The following is a 21,803-nucleotide window of genomic DNA, read 5'->3' as shown; positions in this document are numbered from 1 at the left end:
TCACATTGAAAAAAGTTTATTTAAAAAAGTTCTAGCAGCAAGAACAGTAACAAAACAAAAGGAGAGATGGACAAACAAAACATGAAGGAGGTTGTGTCCTGTGGGACTTGTCTCCATTCTTAATCAAGTTCTTTATACCGAGCAAACATGACTCTTCTAACAGCGTCTCGGTAAGTCTCGTTGGACTGTCTCTTGCTGGTTCTTCCTGGGGCCCCAGTGTTCAGGCCCCTCATCCGGCCTTCAGTCTGCAAAACAAAAACAGTCAAGTGGGCCCTATGAACTAATTAGCCTCAGAGCTAGTCTCTGACCACAAGCATTCCTGGACCAGTAAGGAGCAAAATATAGGAGAATTTTTTAGAATCTTTCATTATTAAACAAATACCCACGATGAATAAGGAGGGTGGTGATGCTATGATTGCTGGATATAGGCTTCAATACAAAAGATATGAGAAGCTCTGGAGGAAAGAGATAAGCCAATGTCTTATGGTTGGCATTTGCAGAAGGGAACCAAGCCAATACAAAATGGGCAGTGTTCTCTTTTACCACCTCTTCCAGATGTTTATCCTGAAATATGAGGAGCAAAGTCCTTCAAGGGAACCAGGACTAACTTCACGCTCCCCAAATTTTAGTGATCAAAGACCTCTGCTGACAATCCCTCTCAGAGATGCCTTTGTACCTTTTATCTTAATTTTTTTGGCAGCTGGCTGGTACGGGGATCCAAACTCTTGACCTTGGTGTTACAAGGCTGTGCTCTAACCAACTGAGCTAACCGGCCAGCCCTGTACCTTTTATTGTTGGTTCCCTGGTTCTTTTTACCAAATAATTCTAGTCTCATATTTCCCCACTGCTTACTCCTTTTAAGAGTACAATGAATCCCATTTCACCTTCTCCCTCCCTTTCCCAAGGCCAATCAAACCACAAAGGGCCCAGCATGCCAAGCTATAACCTAGTAATCAAGACTGATGGGTTCCTTAGCTCATGTCCTTTAGCTAGTGGTGGAGAAAGCCCAGCTAAAAGGAAAGGACACCACTCTAGGCCAGAGAGTGAGAGAAAGTGAAGCATATTTTAAGTTCATGTAACCCCCACAAGATGGAAACTATTTCACCTCCTCCGATGAAGCCAATCCAGGATGGACATATCCCACACCTGCTCCTTTCCTCCAGCCAGTGGCCTGTTGGACACACCATCCTTTGCTGCCAGTGTCAATATCTTCTTTGTCAATAGGTTTATGATCACTGTGAAAGAGGCAGACCATATTTATACACCATCACTTTCAAGGTGACTGGCTTGTGAGCCTAATGAAAACCTCTGTCTTCTTGATTCAGATCTGCCTTCTACAAAGTATATTAAATAATACCTCTAAATGCCTGCTATCTATGCACAAGGCTTCATCCCAGGGATACAGAAATGACAAGATTTGGCCCTGTTCATGAGGAAGGATGCAAGAATTATGTCATAGATCCTTACAGAACATTGAAGAGCTTGATCATGGATGTGGCAACAGTGGATATCTGCTATAAAAATAGAGTAGAGGGAACATAAACTCTGAAGGGGAATCACTGAAAATGGCAGGAATTTCAACAGGAAGGTACATCTGAATTAGGTCTAGACAAATGAGGAGTTTGTGAGCTACAAGAAGTATGGGAGGAAAGGAGGACACAATCATGAAGAAGTGAAGCAATACAATTTGTCCAGGAGAGGAGTGGTAGGAATTAACAAAGGTGAGGCTGCTGGTAGCTGGACTGTAAAAAGCCTTGCACATTAAGCTAAATCATTCCTCTAAACTTCATCCTTCAGACAAAGAAAACTTGGAGCCTAGGACTCCTCCTAGGCAAGGTACATGTTCACAAAAAGACAAGTTACAAGAGCAGATTTCTGTTTACAAAAGTCATTTTGGTGGTAGGGTAGAGAATGGACTTAAGAATAAAGGGAGCAAAGACTGGAAGTAAAGAGTCTAGTTTGAAGATGAGCTAGAATGGGGGGCAAGATTGATTAGGGATTTGACCACTAATGAGATATAAGGAATAAAGGAGGAGGACTGGGTCAGACCAGGTAGATGGTGGTGCTTTGAGGTTGCTACTCTGAATCAGGAATATAGGAGGTTAAGCAGGACTGGCCTGGAGTGTAATATGGAATATAATAATGAGTAATTGTTCAGTAGGAAGAGCCTGAGAAGTGTCCGAGAGAACATGCCCAGGAGGCAAACGAAGTAGTGATTTTGAGCTGAGAAAATAGAACTGACTTGGGATGGAACCACAGGACTTGTCAGCCTGTTAGTGGTGGCTGAGGCCCTGGATACCTTAGATAGTCCAGACAAAGAGGGCAAAGCAGCAAGAATAAAGGAGCACTGAGGGCAGAGTCCTGGAGAACATGCAGACTTACCCAGAAAGGGAAGAGGAGCAGGAAAGGAGACTAAGAAGGAGGAGAGTCAGGAGAATGTGGTATGAAGGTTGCCGAGAATAGACAATGGTCTCTTCTGCACCCAGCCCAGGCTCGTCCCAACTGACTTGGGTCTAAGGTATCCTTCCTCTTCACGGCTTACTCCTCTACTTTTGTCCTAGTCCACTGTATTTCAATTCACACAGAATGAGCCAATGACCTTGGCACCAACCCTAGCACTTCTTAAAAATAAAAACAGAATAGACTAGAATGGAAATACCAGAGTTCACTGTACACTCTACAAGGAGTAAGAAGTATTTTACATGAAGACTTTTTTCAGTTACACACATACATACACACGATTACTAGGCCATGATATAAAAATACATCTCTTATTGTGGGCTGTTATCAAATAAGCTGGGATGTCAGAGCCCCAGACCTTTTCCAGCTTCCTCAGGGGCCTTGCTACGTCAATCACCTCCTTTTCCCACAGAGATAACCTCCTCTGGCTACTGGTTCTTTTGCTTACCAACACAGAGAACTGCTCAAGTCTCTCTTGTTACAAGTGACTACACCTCTTCTCCTGCTCATGTACCCTCTTGTCACCCCTTTCCCCTCTTCCTTTCAAGGCCTTTAATACCCCTTCTTCTCCCAGCCATCCAATAGAAACCTGAACTTCATCAGCGACTTTTCCTTCTCCTCAGACAACCAATTGATCACAACGACTGGTGGATATGACACCTTTCTCTAATCCACTCTCCTTTCCACACTCACGGCCTTCTCTCAGGCAATCATAATCTCTCACTTGAATCACAGAGGTTGCATCATTAGTCTTTCTACACACTCATCTTCCACATGGTTATCAATCAACCAAAATGCAAAGCTAGATCAATACCCTGCTTAAAACCATTTCATGACCTCCCACTGCCTTTAAGATAAAACCTTAGCATGGTGTTCAAGGTACATGAACTTCGTGAATTGGCCTCCATCTGTTAGACCAGCCTTATCTCCTGTCACTGAATAACCCCTAATATTCAGCCCCATCAAACTACTTGCAACTCATCAAATGCATCATGGGCTCTTACTCTTTTTCATCCCTGGTGTATGCGGTTCTCTCTAACTGAAATGCCCTTACCTTTCCCACTGGATTTTTGTATCTGCCCTATGAGACACCTTAGCTTTCTCTATTGTGTTCAGTCAAAAATAATATGTCTTGTCCACCTGAATATTCTTTGCACTTAGCGCATGATAGATTTTGGACATGACTGGTGCCATTGTGCACACAATAAGCACAAAATAGCCCCTGGCCTTGTCTTCCACTCCAGCACCAAACCCCTCCCCTCTTCCCTTTATGAGAAGCCTCATGACTTCTGCAAAACAGAAACCCTCTTGCTGCTGCAAGGGCGCAATTCTCCACCTTGGTCACATAGCTTCCGCATTAGCATAATGCCTCTCCTTGATTTTATCAGCCAGCCCTTGGCACCCTATATAAGCTCTACCACCCCCACACCTGGTGCTGTCTTCCATCTTGAGGGCAGTCGGGGCTGCCTTCCACTTTGAGTGCAGCTTGGCAGATTCTTTTCCTTTAATAAAGGTTGATCGGTACCCAGTATCTCGGCTCACTTTCTTTCAGTGCAGTGCCTATACATAGTGGGTTATCAACAAATTCTCTATAATTCTGGGCTTATGACTTGGGAACAATCTGTCTGGAAACAACTACATGAAGCTAGAGATCATATGTCTCTATCAGCAGGCAACCACTTATTCAGAACCTATATGTGAGAATTGAGGTTCCCTAGAGAAAAAGCCCAAAGAGTATGACATTCTTATAAGGCCCATAAGGAGGGTGTAGCATAACTGATGAGGAGAGAATGGGTTCCTAACCATGGTCACTCCAGCCCTGGCTTTGAGCATCTAAAGCAACCAGCCAATTTTCCACACAAGGCTGGAGTGGATCAAAAGGCTGGAGTGGATCTCTTGCTCAAGGAGTTCAGACAGAACCTGCTCCTGATAATCTCACCTCCCTAAGAGAGAAAAAAAAGCAGCACAGTTGCAGAAGAAGATGGTTTTAACATTAGGCCTTGAGGCCTAGGCTGAACGAAAAGTTCCTGTCTTACCTGTCAGTTTCCCTGGAGTATTTAATCCGTTTTCTTTCTGGAGAGTCAAAAGATTGGGGCTTTCCCCTGCGGTCATTTCCTCTTTCTTTAAACTTTCCCTGTTGGTAAGCAGAAGAGCAGACCTGAGACTTCCACCTGAGGGGATTGGAGAGTGGGGAAGCTTTACCTCATTCCTGATATTTCCTTTAATGTGAAGGCAGCTCAACTGGTAACTCCTGGAATCTCTCTCACCTTCACATATTCTTCTAGAAAAAGCAGTGACTTCTCTGGTAAAATTGGAAAGAGTAAGCTGGCATGCTTATTCAGGCTCAGCTGTCTTTCCCCCTTCTTTAAGCAGGTGGCCTCCATAGGTCAATACTTAATCAACATGTAAGACCTGTCCCAGGCTGGTGAAGCCTGTGACTGACTAGGTAAATCTGCCTAATTGCATGATTTAGGAAGCAAGTCCATTTAGATCCCACACTAAGGTACTTCCTCCAACTTAGCTTTTAATAGTAAAAGATGCTATTTCAGCAACCCTATCCAAAACTCCTTCATTTTCTCACCTGATTTAATAGCTGAGCAAGAAGGAAAGTGCTATTTATTTAACCTATCTGGAGATCCTAACACCACCTTTTAAAAAGATATCAAGTTTACAGAGGTATAATTTATAAACAATAAAATGCACCCACTTTAATGTAGAATTTGATGAGTTTTGACAAATGCATACTTTGAGGCCTCTTTGTTCTCTGTCTTCTTGTAAGGAGGCCATCAGTACAGCCTATAAAGTCTACACCAGAAAGCAGAAAGAGTTGGAGTCAAGGAAGTAACAGGTCACCAAAGTTTACCTCCCGTTCTCTCCTTTCCAGATAGGCTAGCTCCTGTTCAGACTGTTTTATCTTCCGGTGGATTTCCAGGTTTTGCTGAGAAGAAAGGGAATTCTGTGAGTAAGGGTCTAGAAAAATGGTCCAACAAATGCCTCTAATCCATTTTTGATAGCTGCTTTAGAACTGCAGTTCACCTGACCAACTCTCCTAAATGATCACTGTACCCTGTAAACAATAATCCCTAACTGGTCTAGCTTTAGTCTCAACAATGGGAACCCAGATTCTAATCCAGGCCTGTCACACAAATTAGTTATGTGGTGTGGCACAAGAGGGAACTTCATTCTATTTTTCTCCAAAATGTGGAAGACAAAAATCTGGCTTATTTATCTAAGGGGAAAATTGTGGAAGTGGGGATCTGAGCACACCAGTGAAGAAAACTAAATGCCCACATACTCTGCCTACCACCACCACATCCAGCATCCCCAAACACTAGTCATTCTTTCAAGCCCCCAGAGAAAGAGGAAACAGAAACAGGAAAAGAAGCCCCAGGGTCTTGAAAAAAACAGTCTCCTCTGAGATTCCCCACTCCTCAAGCATCACTCCACTGCACAAGCCCTCACACATACATATGAAACTTAAGGAGTCCAAAGCAGCTCTTGTTTGGAGAGGTGGTTCTTTGTATTGGATGACTCCAAGGAAAGGAAAAGTGCTATAGTCTACTTTCCTGGGGTGAGTTTGTGAATTCACTAGACCTGTTGCTCCTCTTTCCTGTTTATCTCTTTAGCTATTTATATGCAAATATGTCAGTCTGATGACTCAGAATTCCAGCAGGTCAAAAGAGACTTGGGAGGTAGTCTGTTCCAGGGACTGTCAGGAGGAGATTCTCACAGTCTTAGAAGCTTTGCAGAGGCTCCACAGAGCTGGCTGGGAAAAATAGTATACATCTTATCAAAAGCAGAGCTTCTCAGCCTTTAGTTACGTAAAACTTTGGGTTCTGTAGTGAGAGAAAGTTTAAATCCAGTCTCATCACTTACTCTTGCAACATCTGCTACACAAGGAGTATGACACAAATTACTATGAGAACAGAAGTCCATCTATAGGCTTTAATTGTCCATAATTTGGCTCGTTGGTCAGTACAGACAAATGGGAAGACTGCAGGGGAGGACCAATGTATGTCAGTTTAACACCCCAAGAACAGCTGTTATGCTGTGGCTTATAGCAATACTTACTACATGAAGAGATGGCAGAATTTAATTCACCTATGAGGAAAACTGCACACTGTCAGAGCTGGATAAAATCTATGGTCCAACTGTTAGGTTAACGGCAAAGCTAAGAAAAGAAACCCAACAAGTAAGCTTCCTGCTCCACATCCTTTGTATTTGGTGCCCTAGCCACAGCCATGCTGCTTGCCTTGGGTCTACACACTGAAGTTCTTTGAAAGTAGGCACAGCCTTATTTCAGAGCAACTCATGAACAGAAAGTAGAAGAGCAATTCATTCTTGAATTGGATTGACTGATAGAAAAGGGATGATATCGGCTGAGTACCATCAGTATAAGCTTATACTAAAGACCGGTATGAGCTTATTTATTCCCTGTAATACCCATCAGTGATAGGATTCAAAAGTTTGAGAGGTATTCCCCTAATACCTTGTGCAGGTCTGACAGCTGCTGGTGTTTGATCAGAACTTCTTTATTGGGAAACTGCCTTCTGCAGAGCAGGCAAGCCAGTTTATTCCAGTCAGTGAGTTTGTCGTCTTCATTCTCCTTCTTGATCAGCTCCTCCCGCTGTTGGGGCTGCACAGTGCGGGGCTGCTGGGGAGGAGTCTGTTCCTCCTCATCTTCCTCCTCATAGTCACTGTCTCCTCCATATTCACCCAGGAGGCCGATCAGCGGGTTTACCACCTTAGGCTGAAAGAAGGCCAGGGATCAATACCATATTCGACCTATGTTTTGATACTTTTTGTTGTTGTTGTTCTCTTCTGGTTAGAATTATCAATTGGGTTCAAAATAGGCCCACTGACCATGGTGCTCATTTCCCAGATGGAAACAACATGGCTAGAGCCTGACCTTGCTCCTTGCCTATTGAGATAAACCAGACAGGTACCTTTAGAAGCAACTCTAGCAACAGAATGGTGAGGAGAAGAGAAAGGGGAACTGGTATAGAAAACAGCAAAAGAGTTAAAAAGTTACAGAGAAGAAGTAAACACCTCCAAGTCACTGTAACCCATGGAGGAAAGAAAAAAATGAATCTCATTAAGGCTCTAGCAAAGGGGATTTAAGAGATGAACTAAAAGCACCCCAATGACAAGTAGTCAGGTAGACAGACACATCTTCTGAGTAAGGTAAAGGCAAATACATAGTTAGGATAAATGTTATAATAAGCTGAATTAATAACGTGGAGCAGGCAAGAAGTACATTATAGGAATTATTAAATAATGATGTGTGACACTGGATCTACAATCAATCAAAATAAAAATACAGAGCATGGTCACTATTGTTATATATTTGTATGCAATTAGAATCATTAGTGATTAAGACTATCACTTCAATGCATCTTAAAAATGGGTACCAGCATCAGCATCATTCACTCTGGCCAGTCAGGCAGACTACAAAAATGACCATGTGTGTATTCCACATCTAAGTGATTCTTATGGGCAACAAAAGGCAGAAGACATGGAGGCCAGAAAATGGGTTTCCTCAGTGATTTAGAGAAGAACTGACAAGACCATGATTATAATTTTACAATGGCCAAGCATCTCCTGGTCTGGTGGGAATGGCACAGTTTAGAGACAAAGGAAACAGATAACCACCTCTGATTCCCCATTAATACTACTATCAGCAGACAGGAAAATTTACTTCAAGCTTATACTCAAGAAGAGTCCTTATTCATGAGATGTAGAGAACTAAAGAACCAACACCACCAGGGCCAGCCCATGGCTCACTTGGGAGAGTGTGGTGCTGCTAACACCAAGGCCAAGGGTTCAGATCCCTATATAGTGATGGCCAGTGAGCTCATTTGGGAGAGCGTGGTGCTGACAACACCAAGTCAAGAGTTAAGATCCCCTTACCAGTCATCTTTAAAAAAAAAAAAAAGAACCAACACCAGAATGAGGGACCAGCCTTTGTGCTTCCATTTCCACCCAGAAGCAGCTCCAGCCCGGGGCATCAGTGTTAGCCTTACTGGAGGGGGACTCTCTTCCTTCTTCACAGTGGGAGGCAGGGGCTTCTTGAAGACATCTTCTGGGGAGGACTTCCCCTCACTGGCACTTTCCTGAAACTGATCAAACCCAGAGGTAAATTTTACATGATACTCATTCATGAAAATTGGGTTAAGGGTTAATCTGTTAAAATTAGGTTGACTTTTCCAAACCTCCTCATTTGTGAAATATCTGCAATGAAGCTATGGTGATGTTGAAACAAAGAATCTTTAAAATACAACATTTCGTATATGTTGCATGATAACCATATGTCAGGAACCAGATAAGACATTTATATATAGCATTATCTCCTTCAGCCTTCAAGACAATCCTCCTAGATAGGCATTAATATCCTCATTTTACAAACAATTAGGAATATAGTTAGAAAGACTAAGTGACAGATGCATTAAGCTAGTATGACTCTAAAGTCTAAGTTCTTAGATACATATAAGTACTCTCTTCTCTTTTTCTGTATCGCTAGATAAATAACTAACAGTATTAGAAGGAAAAAAAAGATAAGTTATGAACTGAACCACAAGCAAATTCATCCATTTTCACTAATGTATAACTGGTATCAGGATAAATCAATATAATTCTTTAGAAAATAATTTGATTTTCAGACTGGCCGGTTAACTCAGTTGGTTAGAGCATGGTGCTGATAACGCCAAGGTCCAGAGTTTGATCCTTGTACTGGCCAAATAATAATGATAATGATGATGATGATGATGATGATGATGATAATTTGATTTTATATCAGATGTAAAATGTTAATCTTTAATTCTAAAAATGTATCTTAAGGAAGTAATTTAAAAGGAGAAACAAATAAAATGCTAAATGCTGCATATTATGACAGCATAAAATTAGAAAGAAGAGACAATGCAGGAATGATGAAGAAAAACAAGGCTATAGTTTGTGTATTTTTACCATGTGGGCACTAAAAATGATAAAAAAGAATTATAGAAACATGGAAAAAATACTTATGATAAAACAGAAAGTGAATAAAGAATACAAAATGTTTCCCCTGCTACAATTACACCCAGAGAAATGTGTATACAGAGCCAAGCACTAAAAAGGGAATGCAGAAAAGTGAAAATGTGTGGAGCCGAGGAGTTCAGATTTGAGCTGAGTCACTTTGTTCTGCCATCCTTAGTTTCCCACTTGTAAAGGGAGTTACCATGGGGCTATAAGAGGCAAGGGGACTGCCTACACCAGGTAATTAGAATATTTTTAAAGTAACTTTACACCTTAAACCTGGATCTCCTATGTCCATGACTCCTGTATTTTAATCTGTAACTATGTGGTAAAAGTCAGCAGACTCACAAGTCCTCTTACCCTTGTTACTCTGTCTTTTTTCTCCTTGCCATCTTTTTTAGATAGTTCCTTCTTGCTACTTGACTTTCCTTGACTGGTGGGTTTCTTTTCCTTGCTCTCTTCTTCCTCCGGTGACCCAGGGTCCTGAGGCACATAGACTTCTTGCTGTGATACAGTTGAAAACAGTTAAGTCTAAAGAATGTTTCACTTTCTCAGCAATTTCAGTTCTAAGGAGCACAATTCCCCTTCCAGAGGAAAGAACAGCTCTTTTACTCACAAACCTGAGTCAATGCAGGGGCTAGGATACATCCAAACCACCCACTGTCCATTTTACCAAGAGGAGCACTATTCTTACCTGTAATGCCACAAGGCATTGATTTTCTATATTTCCATTGATTTAAACTTTTCCACTTTTCATGCAACGAGCATCCAGAGAATCCAGGTAATAAAGTGCTCAAAGTAATAAATTATGGGTACTTTTCTCAAAAGGACCACTGACAAGAGTAAACAGAGCCAAAAACTCACCTGGGTATTGGGGTCATAATAAGTTCCCGCCAAGGGGTCATAATAGTAGCCAGTAGCGGAATCATATATGTAGCAGTCAGAAGATGCTAGAGGGGATAAAACCAGAGCCAATTTTAAGCCCTGTCCAATGAAGCCCTTACTGGAAACTCAAAAAGAACAACTCAAGAATTGGGGTGACCAACCCAAACAGGTGCAGAACATGTAGATGGTGCTCTTTCTAGATGTTGACTCCAGTCAACAGTATCTGTTACCAACTTTGTGACCACATAGATTTCAAGTAATAAGTAGCAAGTCAAACAAAAAAGAATAGAAATTTAAAAAGGTCACTTACACTGTTGTCCTTGTCGATTTGTATCTGAAGACCAGTCGGAATTTCTGCCACCTCCCCTCCTATCTCGGAAATATTTTTTACCCTATAATGGAAAGGCAAGTTAAAATCATAGAACTATCCAACAGCCATTTAATCTTAATGGTCACCCACTGGAAAAAATTCAAGATCACCCTTTCAGTCATCTGAAGATTTTAACAGAGCACTTCCACCTGTTAAAGCCTACCTGATAGTAATGCATATGGTCAGAATGGTCCCCAGAATCATTTCTGCAACAAACAACACAACATGTCATGAGCTTGCTACCAAATGGCACTTAAGGAGTGCCTAATCCTACAGAGTCACTGCAAAACTCTCTCTTCCCCATTTTGCAGGGAAAGGAATCAACCCAGACAGCAGGCAGGCTGGGTGGTCCAGAAACTCCTGAAGGGGAGGAGCAGTAGGACTCCTACAAAGTCATCTGCTGCAGTAAAGCAGTGATTGAGTGGGGGGTGCTAGAGAAAGATCTGCCCCATCTCCGTAAGCCTGTCTCTTTGATTCAGCTGCTTCCCAGTTACCACTCCTGGGTCAAGATAAGTGAAGAAATAGAGGAATTAAATTTCCCAGTGCTATGATCAGGATAGTGGGAAGTCAGGACAGCATTTTCTTTGGACTCTAAGGGGCAGGGAAGCATTGAGATTTTTCTGCATATCCAAACTGTACCATCATTTTTGGAACCAAAGATGTCAGGCCATCAAAAGAGAAATGACTAAAGTATCTAGTACTACTATTTAAGAACGAAAACAATTCTACAGTCGGAACAAGGCAGGCTTCAAAAAAAGAAACTGTATAAGCACGTATTGGAAGCAGCTCATGCCAGGAAGACATTGTGCCTTACTATCTGTCTCTCCTGCCAGAAAGAATAGTTTCCTCCCAAAAACTTAAGTGGGGCAGCACAGGGATACTCACTCCTGTGCCTTACCTTCGTTTTCCAGTGGCCAGGTTTACAGCTACCATCTTCCCCTCAATGCTAAATGGCGGATCAAGGTTCTGCAAGATCTTCACTACACGAAGAGCTTCCTAGGAAACCAAAGACACACTTGAACCCAAAGAGAGAAAAGTTCATGTCCTTTGAAAGAGAACTGATCATGGATTTTTATTCTAAAAAGAAATTTACTAAACATTATATTCTAGTCATAATTTTAACAGTAAGAGCACACTGGTAAAAACAGGCAGTTCTTAATGAAAGACTAATCAGAATAGCGATAAGTCCATCAGTTTCCAGTATAAATTTCAGAAATTCAAATACTCTTCTTTTAGGCTGAACTGTCATCACAACAGACACAGTATACAAAGTCCCATGTATTTTTGAGCATGAAATTTCATACCAATGATTGTCATTACTATCTTCAGATTATTTCCATAGAAAAGGGCCAAGACAAAATTTAAGCCATAAGAATCTATTATACTTTGAGGAATAAGAGGGAATTGTCCTGTAATCATCAAATTTGAAACCATCTGTGGTTGGGCAAAACAAGTCTAAGAAATTAGAAAATTCACTAAAATCTAAAGGTTTCAATATTCAGATTCTTCTCAAGTGTGTTAAGTTGGAAATTATAAATGCCACAAGACAAAAATGGATCTGGAAAACCTCCCAGTTCTAACTTTCAAGGGCAGTCACTTCACCTGAATGAATATGAAAGCCAAAGGAGAGAACAAGATGGGTTATGATACCAGGTAGTACATGAAAATTCAAATGATAAACAAGTCCCTCAAACCTTCTTGAAGGTTCTTTAGACATGTGTCCCTAGCCCATTCCAAGGTGGGGGAAACTCACTGCATGGGAGTCGAGGTCAATAAAGCCATAGGTGTGGCCCATAGGGCCTGTTCTGTTCTTGATGATACGGACGTTGGCAGTAGTAAGGTGGACGTAGGGCTCCAGCACTTCCACTATCACCTCAGGAGGAGTGGAACGATAGATGCGTTTCAGCATGATTGCTGAATGAACCAAGCACAAATGGGAGAGGTGCAAGGAAAGAGAGAAAAATGAATTTTTGAATTCCCAAGAGCCTGACTGTTATTTTTACTGTAGATGCTACTCTGCTCTAGCAGACTGGTTCTATAAAGAAATGCTAGACAAATACTTCATAATTTTCTTCACCAATACTTAGAAATCTAAAATCATGCCTTACTGCATTTGTATAACAATTCATTATATGGATGATGTAGATTCCTTTAACTAGTACATCAAGGCCCACAGAAAGCAATGGCCTCTGTAATCAGGCTGTGTACAGTTCTACTAGGTTATGGGGAAACAGCTGGCTCTTAGCCACAGCATGGGCCACCTATGCTCATCTGTGGTGGGCACAGTCTGGTGTATAACCTGACAAACCACTTACTTTTGCTCTCCCCATCTTGGCGTGTCTCTCCAGACCATGGCTCCTTCTCTCGATCTCTTCGAAAAGTGAGTCCTTCCCTTCGAGAAGAAGGCAGGTACCTTTCTGATTCTCTCTTTTGATGTCCCAAGCGTGATTCTTGTCCTTCTTCACGCTTCCTGGGCTCAGGTTCCTTATCACCTGGCCTTGGGGGCTGGTTGGGTTGTTTTTCTGATGGTGCCAGTATGGATATTTTCTGAGGCTGGGGGTAGGTTATTAATTCTTGCTTGGCCTCTGTCACTAAGGGAACAGAAACAGAGAATCCCTAGAAAGCTTTATCAAAAACACTGCTAAAATGATTCTTCCTTATTTGCCACCAAATACTCATACTAGAACGAATGTTTTAAATATTGTCTAAGAAATACCTACAAAAAGTCCTCTGACAGTTCCTGGCAAAAGACTTTAAGCAAGACTAATGAGACAGCATATTACATAGTTCACAGAAGAAACTATCCAAGCATTTAAAATTTTTTGGGCCGAGCCCGTGGCGCACTCGGGAGAGTGCAGCGCTGGGAGCGCAGCAACGCTCCCGCCGCGGGTTCGGATCCTATATAGGAATGGCCGGTGCACTCACTGGCTGAGTGCCGGTCACGAAAAAGACAAAAAAAATAAAATAAAATAAAATAAAATAAAATTTTTAATCTTATAGCTTTCTGTCATGTACCAAACATTTAAATACAGCAAATCCTTCATGACACCCTGGACTTGACTATTATAACCAATGATAAGAATAGATTTGGGAACAAAATTAGCAAATATATGGCCCTGTTAGAGGTTTGGTAGAAACATGTGTCCCAAACATATGTCTAGGAGCCTTGCTTCTTCCAGTGTTATAATATTAAAATAGCTATCTCAAATTCTGTAAGACCACAGGCCTCTCTTCTCTGGGAAAGCTAGGAATAGACCTACCTGCACAAGGCTCATTTACAGCAAATAATGATAATGGGCAAGTGTTCTTCAAACAATAAATGATTAATTTCAAATCTCTTTCTATAGCAGGATAATTTGTCTAGTTAATTAGGGGCATATTTTTGAAATTAATTAATTGGGTTCACTAGAAGCCATGTGGCTCAAAAAGAGAAATTCTATGGGAGCAATACAGAGATTACTTAATAGAAGAGACAGGTGACTAGTGAATATCTGCTGTATATGCTTCCTGGCTAAAGTTGTCTCAGCCATCTTAGTGACATGGTGCCTAAGGGTTTTTTTGTTTTTTTTTCCTTCCATAAACTAACTATTCATTTGTTAGAATATCTTGAGAAATAATTCTTGAGGGAAAAAGCACAAAATCGCCCAATCAACATGCTAAAAATCTCAGTTGTTTTCTCCCCAATATGTATTGGTTTGGTCTCTATAGCATTCAGAGCATTCCCTCTAAGATTTTCAGAACACCTGATTTTCAGTCCTCACTAGAGTAGAATCTCCACTACAGGCCAAAAGCCCAGTGATGAAAATCTCTGTTGGCATACTAAATTCTAACCTTAGCACAAACAGGTCCTTCAGAAGGCTACCTAAACCCCTGCACTGAGCTGTATTTTATGGTCATGTCCTGGCTTTCCTTAAAGGGATAATATCAGAAACAGGCATATAATAATCACTGCTACAGGACTGTTGCTACAGATGCCTTTGACAGACTCTTCAAGGTTTTCTACCTAAAGGTTCTCTGAAGAAATTTACTTTAAAGTTAAGTACTTGGGAAGCTGGTAGGTTTGTTCTTCTATAATAATAACAACGTATTCCCCAATGCTGATTATTTTTTCTTGTTTAAACTTTTTACTGCTTTTTAACAAATGTTTTTCTGTTGAAGATCCTGAAATACTTACAAAGAGTGTAAATGAGAAAACAATATAGTGAATGATTCCCAATAACTTCAAAGAAGTGTATGTGTGTGGGGGAGGGGGGGATTGTCACACAGACTGATGCCTTACACACTCTCTCAACCTAATATCATTAAACATATTCTACTTTATTTTATTTATTTATTTTTTTGATGGCTAGCCGGTGTGGAGATCTGAACCCATGACTTTGGTGTTATCAGCACCATGTTTAAACACATTCTCCATAACAATACTACTGGTCTCTAGTGACCTGCCCACTTAGCCACTTCAGCCTGAGGAGCCTGCAACCCCATCTCTTTCCTCTGGTAAAAATCTGAGATCCAAGACTGTTTACTAACAGGTCACATGAAGTTAAGACATCAAACTGCACTTTTAAAAGCTTTACAGATCATCTTGTATTTAGGGATGACAATTTATTAAAGTCAAAGAAAGCATGAAATTCATTTTGCTCAGTACACAAGATAAAGTACTACCACCACTCCCACCACTTACCTTCCCTTGGGCATTTGCAGAATGAACATGAAGATCGGTGCCCACCAGTGCTGGCCTTACACTGCAAGGAAAAGGAAAAAGGAAAGAATTCAATTGCATGGGTTTTTAAAATCCTTATATATATCCAACACAGTAACACCTGCCAAAAATGAAAGAGACAAGCCATATATCAAATCCCCTCAAAGCCTAAAGAATCTGATGTCCCCTCACTCATCAGTGTTGGCAGACAGGATCTTTTTTTTTTTTTTAAAGATGACTGGTAAGGGGATCTTAACCCTTGATTTGGTGTTGTCAGCACCACGCTCTCCCAAGTGAGCTAACCAGCCATCCCTATATAGGGATCCGAACCCATGGCCTTGGTGTTATCAGCACCAAACTCTCCCAAGTGAGCCACGGGCTGGCCCTTGGCAGACAGGATCTGATAAGCTGCTGTTTGACAGCAATGTTCTAACAGAGCATCTGGACTTTGGAACAGCCCCAAATGCCTTTGCCCTGGACAAGGATTTCTATTGGAAATAAACAACTTAGAAAACTTAACTGTTAAATGACTGATAGGATATTATTGCTCCAAAGCCACTGCCATTTACAGTCTACACCCAAAACTTGGTCCTGGACTGTTATGAGACCCCCATTCACACTTAGCTGAAATTGAGAAGAATTCAATTTTCAACTCCTTTCTCAAACACTGATAATGAGGAACAAGGAAGGAGAAGGAAGATAGACAGGTAGTGGCTCTGGCAGCTATCTGAAGGATGTTAAAAGGAAAAGGATGCAGTAGCCCAGAACAAGAGAAGAGACACTTTACAATGTGAACATAGTTCTTTTTGTCTGAACATGTGACAAAAAGTCAAGTACAATGCCCAACCACAAAGCCCCTGAACTTACATCACTGGGGGGAAAAAAAAAGGTCCTGGAAAGATTCGTATTATCGTTCAATTCTATTTTTCCACAAAATTTTGAGGTATTTTCATGTTGAGCAGAGAGGGGAATCACCCATAATCCCACAGCATAGAGGCAATCACTATGAAAATGTTCAATGTTATCAAAATCCCAATGACCTTTTTTGCAGAAATGGAAAAGCTGATCTTAAAATTTATGTAGAATTGCAAGGGACCCTGAATAGCCAAAACAATCTTGAAAAAGAAGAACAAAGTTGGAGGGCTCACACTTCCCAATTTCAAATCTTACGACAGAGTTACAGTCATCAAAACAGCATGGTACTGGCATAAGGATAAACATATGGAACAAAAAAATAAAATTGAGAATCTAGGAATAAACGTATAGTTCTATAATAAATTGATTTCTGATAAGGGTGCCAAGACCACTCAATGGGGAAAGAATCGTTTCTTCAACAAATGGTGCTGGGAAAACTGAATATCCAAATACCAAAGAATGAAGTTGGACCTTTACCATACACCATATTAAAAATATGAACTCAAAATAGATCAAAGACCTAAATGAAAGAGATGAACTCTTAGGAGAAAACACAGGGGTGAATCTTCATGACCTTGAATTTGGCAGTGATTTCTTAGATATGACACCAAAAGACAAGCAACAAAAGAAAAAAGATAAACTGGACTTCATCAAAATTAAAACTTTTATGCACCAAAGATGCTATCAAGAAACTGAAAGATAACACACAGGAGAAAATATCTGCAAATCATGCATCTGATAAGGGATTAGTATCCAGAATATATAAAGAACAATTACAACTCAACAATAAAAAGACATGCAACCTGATTAAAAAGGGCAAAGGTGGGGGCTGGCCAGTTAGTTCACTTGGGAGACCATGGTGGTGATAACACCATGGTCAAGGGTTTGGATTCCCAGACTGGTCAGCTGCCAAAAAAAAAAAAGAAAAAGAAAAAAGGGCAAAGACTTGACTAAACATTTCTCCAAAAAAGATATACAAATGGCCAAAAAAACACATGAAAAGATGCTCAGAGTCATTAGTCATTAGGGAAATGCAAATCAAAACCAGGATGAGACAATATTTCAGATTCACTAGGATGGTTATTACCAAAAAAAATGGAAAAATAAATGTTATTGAGGATATGGAGAAACTGGAACTCTTATACATTTCTGGTGGGAATGTAAAATGGTGCAGCTGCAGTCTGTGGAAAACAGTTTGGTGGTTCCTCAAAGAGTTAACCATAAAGTAGCTATGACCCAGCAATTCCATTCCTGGGTACATATCCAAAAGAATTGAAAACAGGTGTTCAAACAAAAACTAGTACATGAAGGTTCTATTATTCATAATAATCAAGAGGTAGAAACAACGCAAATGTCTATCAACTGATAAATAGATAAACAAAATGTGGTATATATTCACATATTATTCAGCCATAAAAGGGAATGAAGTACTGATAAATGCTACATCATGTATGAACCTTGAAAACATGTTAGGTGAAAGAAAGTAGACAAAAAAGGCTACATATTTTATGATTCCATTCATATGAAATGTCCAGAACAGGCAAATTCATAGAGACAGAAAGCAGATTAGTGGCTGCCAGGGACTAGGGGAAGTGGAAATGGAAAGTGACAGGGATTCCTTTTAGGGTGATTAAAAAGTTCTGGAACTGGGTTGGCAAGTTATCTCTCAATGGTTATAACAGTGTTTTAACACCAAGGTCAAGGATTCAAATCCCAGTACTGGCCAGCCACCAAAAAATACAAAAGTTTTTTTTTTTTTTCCCCCCAAAAGATGACCATAAGGAGATCTTAACCCTTGACTTGGTGTTGTCAGCACCACGCTCACCCAGTGAGCTAACCGGCCATCCCTATATGGGATCTGAACCCATGGCCTCGGTGTTATCAGCACCACACTCCCAAGTGAGCCACAGGCCGGCCCCCCAAAATAAAAAAGTTTTGGAAGTAGATAGTGTTGATGGTTGCACAACACAGTGAAGGTACTTAATGCCAATGAATTATATGCTTTAAAATGGTTAAAATGGTAAATTTAATGTTATCTGTATTTTACCATAATAAAAAACGTTAAATGCTTTCTTAAAATGATATCTTAAGACAGTATGTCGATAAAATACGAGTGCTTTGGCTAATGATAATCACAGCTATTCAAGTTATATTTCACAGAGACTAACAGAAATGTTAAGTTAAAGTTTTTACTGAATTCTGTCAAATTCTGTAATACTTTAATGAATCATAGTTCAGAAACTTTATACATTTTTTGTAATTATTTTTGAAGCTAAGTAGTAGCAATGAAAACTGAATATGCTCATGCTCATTGTAATCAAACTGGTCCTCTAATAAGAGTAAATTATTTACTCTAAAATTTTTAAATATGCCATTCTAAAGGTATATAGAGTTTAACAGATGTAAAATGCTATGGTGCCTGAAGTTCTGTACCCCTGGAAACCCCAGAATATCCAAAAAATATATAACTCCCACAGAATCAGCCTCTCCAAATCCACCTTTCCAAACACTAATTCCCTGTGACTGAGAAGATGTTAAAAGTCAAGGGACTATTCTTTTCATAATCAACAGAAAGCATGGAATAAGCCTTTGGGAAAGAGTCTCCAATTATAGATCCAGAATCCTCTATAGCCACATGCAGCAGCTGGGAAGCAGAAATTATGGATGACCTTGCCCTGATCTCCAATTCATCTTAAGTGAACACGGGAAGAAGAGCTTTGTCCTTGGCAACGCATGCTACCAGGCAGGATTCCTGAAGATACTGGGGGCTATAATGATAGATGCTTACTTCTAAAGAAAGTAATTCTTGGTACTTACTCGTTTGCAGGACCAAATATCCAGGCTTGGTACATACTCAAGAGTGACCTCTTTGTCATGGATCATTAGAGTTCCCTGTGAAGACAAAGACAGAAGCCATCAACATCAACCCTCGGAGAAACAGAGAGAGACAGGAAGACACAGTGAGCCTTTCCAGTCCCCAAAAGCTGAAGCATTTTACAAAGAGTGAGCTTATTCATTGGCAAAAAGAAACAGCTATTTTAAGCCACAGGCTGGGGGCAGTGTGGCAGAGCAAGTTTAAGCTTAGGAAAAGGTGAAATCGGTCTTCAGCCTTGGCTCCTGTAGCTTGGGGTACTGTCCTTGGGCAGGCTAGGTCCAGTCTACTCCTCCAGAGGTCATGTAGTACACTCTATGAGTCCAAGCAAGTTCCCTATCTGGCTTGGGAGCTAGCACACTATCAAGAAGCAAACTCTTACTTCTGCAGCAAAGGCACAGGAGGCCCTTCAACTATTTCTTTTTCATGGCTAACTCACATTTCTTTGAAGAGGTAGCAAGGGCTATAACTTTGGTGACTGAATTTTTTTTTGGAACACTGGCTGCATGGCAAAAGCACCAGGGGAAAGAAGTACAACATCAAAGACAGTAAGAAACAAGGAAGGTAAAAGCTTCACAGCAGTTTATGCCTTTAGAGCAGGAAACTGTGAATGGCTGGTGGTAGTGGTGGCGGTGGCGGCGGTGGTGGCGGCGGCGGCAGCAGAGCAGCACTCTGGCTTGGAGCCCACAGAGTGAGCCAAGCCCTGAGATCTGAGGAGCAACCACTGGCAAATACGCTTTTGGGAAAGTCTGGCACAGGAACAAGTGGGAAAAGGCCCAGGCTCAACAAGCCTATAGATACAGAGCTCCCTTGCCTCTCCATTTTGGACAAGTCACAAATTCTACTTCACTTTAAGAAAAAATAAGTTTTGTTTAATACACACTAGCCAGCAGACATGTGTTGGAGCAGAGGAAAAAAAAAAATCTCTGCCTACTGCTCACACTTGTATGTGAACTAACCGAGGATGCAACTCTGGGACTAGCCCCTGCGCTGTGTTCATTCTCCGCCCTCTAGGGTCTTCTGTGTCTCCTCAGACAGGGCTCTGAGTTATACAAGTCATTTCTTTGCAATTGGACCTCGGTTTCTTGATTGAATCCATACATCTGCCAAATAATGCTTTACCTCTCTGCTTTTCACACCAAGAGAGTTATGAGAAATACAGAGAATAAAATTATTGTCTTGTGAAAACCAAAGGAAAACTGCCTGTCTACCTAGGTCTTAGGATCTGGTCTCTGAGAAAATGTTTCCTGGTTTGTTCTCAAGGTTAAATGATGATAATAATAATAATAATAAATTGCTAAAACTTATTAAACACTTACTCAAAGCCAGAAACCACTAAGTACATTGTTTTATTTAATCCTTTAAACGATCCCATGAAGTAAAATTATTTCACTTTACAGATGAGAAAACATGCTCCGAGAGGCGGGGTCACCCAGGTGGTAAAGGGCAGAGCTGGACTCACATATGAGCCTGTAGAGAAAGGATCTTCTGTCTCATTCACCAATTCCTGCTCAGTATTAGGGATAGGCAATCGGGTCTTAGGGGCCAATCAGAAAAGAGACTAACTCTACAGGGCTGGGAGGATCAGGGGAGCACCATTCTGTCAAGCTCTACCCATCAAGGAGTTTGGTCAAGATAGCACCTTTCCAAATCCAGAGACAGTACATCACATCACTTAAGAGCATGGACTCTGGACCAGCTTCCCTAAATCTGAAATCTGCCTCCATTCTGTGCCTTCAGAAGTCTTTAGCTTCTTTGTGTTTTAGTTTCCTCATCTGTAAAATGGAGTTAATAGTAGCTAATTCAAAGGGTAGTTGTGAAGATTAAGTAAATTAATACACGTAAAGAACTTAGTAACATGGAACATATTGAGGGTTCAATAACTGCTGATTATTTCAAGCTTTAAGCACTGAAAAAGGACTAACATCAGCAGGTGAAATCAGACAGGGTCATATATCCACTCACTTCACCTTGCTTACTTGCCAGTTGGAACATTTCACAATCCATTTCAATCTCCTGAAAGACTAAGCTTTCATAGGAAATGGTCACTATACATCAGAACCTGTATCTTTATGGTAGCACTTTGGGTTAGTTGCCAAATTGCTGGTCCAGATCTTACAGTCCAGGCTAAATCTTGCTGATCTTTTATTACCAGCACCAAACACAGTATTTTACCAGGTACTTTACCAAGAAAAGGAGCTTAATAAGCTCTTGTTAAACGAATGAAGACTGAATAGAGCAAACTATCCCTGGAGGACTGTAGTGCTTAGCACACAGTGGCTCTGGAGCGGGGGGAGTTTGCCGTCATAGCATAAATCTGTACAAACGATCCATAAAACAGGTGGGTTGCCTTTGAACAGTGGTCACCAAAACAAAGCCCTGCTGTGAATTTCAGTCAATCACAAATTCTGATTTCGACTTGGAGGCATCAGAAGATTCAGGAATTCCTAAGGCAAGGAGTACTTCCTACGTCTCAGACAATAAATATGCTATTTCAGTACCTGTGGACAATCTTTTGTCAAGGGTAGGCAACTCCTCCTGCCAGGAGTCCCCATCAAACCGTCAACTTTGAAATTACCTTTACCTCATGT

The 21,803-nt window shown here is 40.8% G+C and overlaps 1 protein-coding gene across 7 annotated transcripts in view; it reads right to left on the bottom strand.

Moving 5' to 3' along the window:
- Nucleotides 1-21,803, bottom strand: part of RBM6 (RNA binding motif protein 6) — a 101,686-nt gene continuing 79,883 nt past the window's right edge. For all 7 annotated transcript variants that reach the window (XM_063113753.1, XM_063113754.1, XM_063113755.1 and 4 more), the window contains 15 exons: nt 19,158-19,232; nt 15,408-15,468; nt 13,042-13,317; nt 12,480-12,640; nt 11,625-11,722; nt 10,890-10,932; nt 10,667-10,748; nt 10,336-10,421; nt 9,832-9,975; nt 8,484-8,579; nt 6,950-7,210; nt 5,324-5,398; nt 4,497-4,594; nt 1,106-1,235; nt 1-245 (listed from right to left, as the gene is read on the bottom strand). In XM_063113753.1, the coding sequence (XP_062969823.1) occupies nt 120-245; nt 1,106-1,235; nt 4,497-4,594; nt 5,324-5,398; nt 6,950-7,210; nt 8,484-8,579; nt 9,832-9,975; nt 10,336-10,421; nt 10,667-10,748; nt 10,890-10,932; nt 11,625-11,722; nt 12,480-12,640; nt 13,042-13,317; nt 15,408-15,468; nt 19,158-19,232 (1,812 nt within the window). In that variant the 3' untranslated portion in view covers nt 1-119. The remainder of the gene's footprint in view (nt 246-1,105; nt 1,236-4,496; nt 4,595-5,323; nt 5,399-6,949; nt 7,211-8,483; nt 8,580-9,831; nt 9,976-10,335; nt 10,422-10,666; nt 10,749-10,889; nt 10,933-11,624; nt 11,723-12,479; nt 12,641-13,041; nt 13,318-15,407; nt 15,469-19,157; nt 19,233-21,803) is intronic.

This window comes from Cynocephalus volans, chromosome 11 (genome assembly GCF_027409185.1).
Source record: "Cynocephalus volans isolate mCynVol1 chromosome 11, mCynVol1.pri, whole genome shotgun sequence".
NCBI classification, from domain to species: Eukaryota; Metazoa; Chordata; class Mammalia; order Dermoptera; family Cynocephalidae; genus Cynocephalus; species Cynocephalus volans.
The sequence above is the reverse complement of the archived record's forward strand: the minus strand, read 5'-3'. Positions and strand labels throughout refer to the sequence as shown.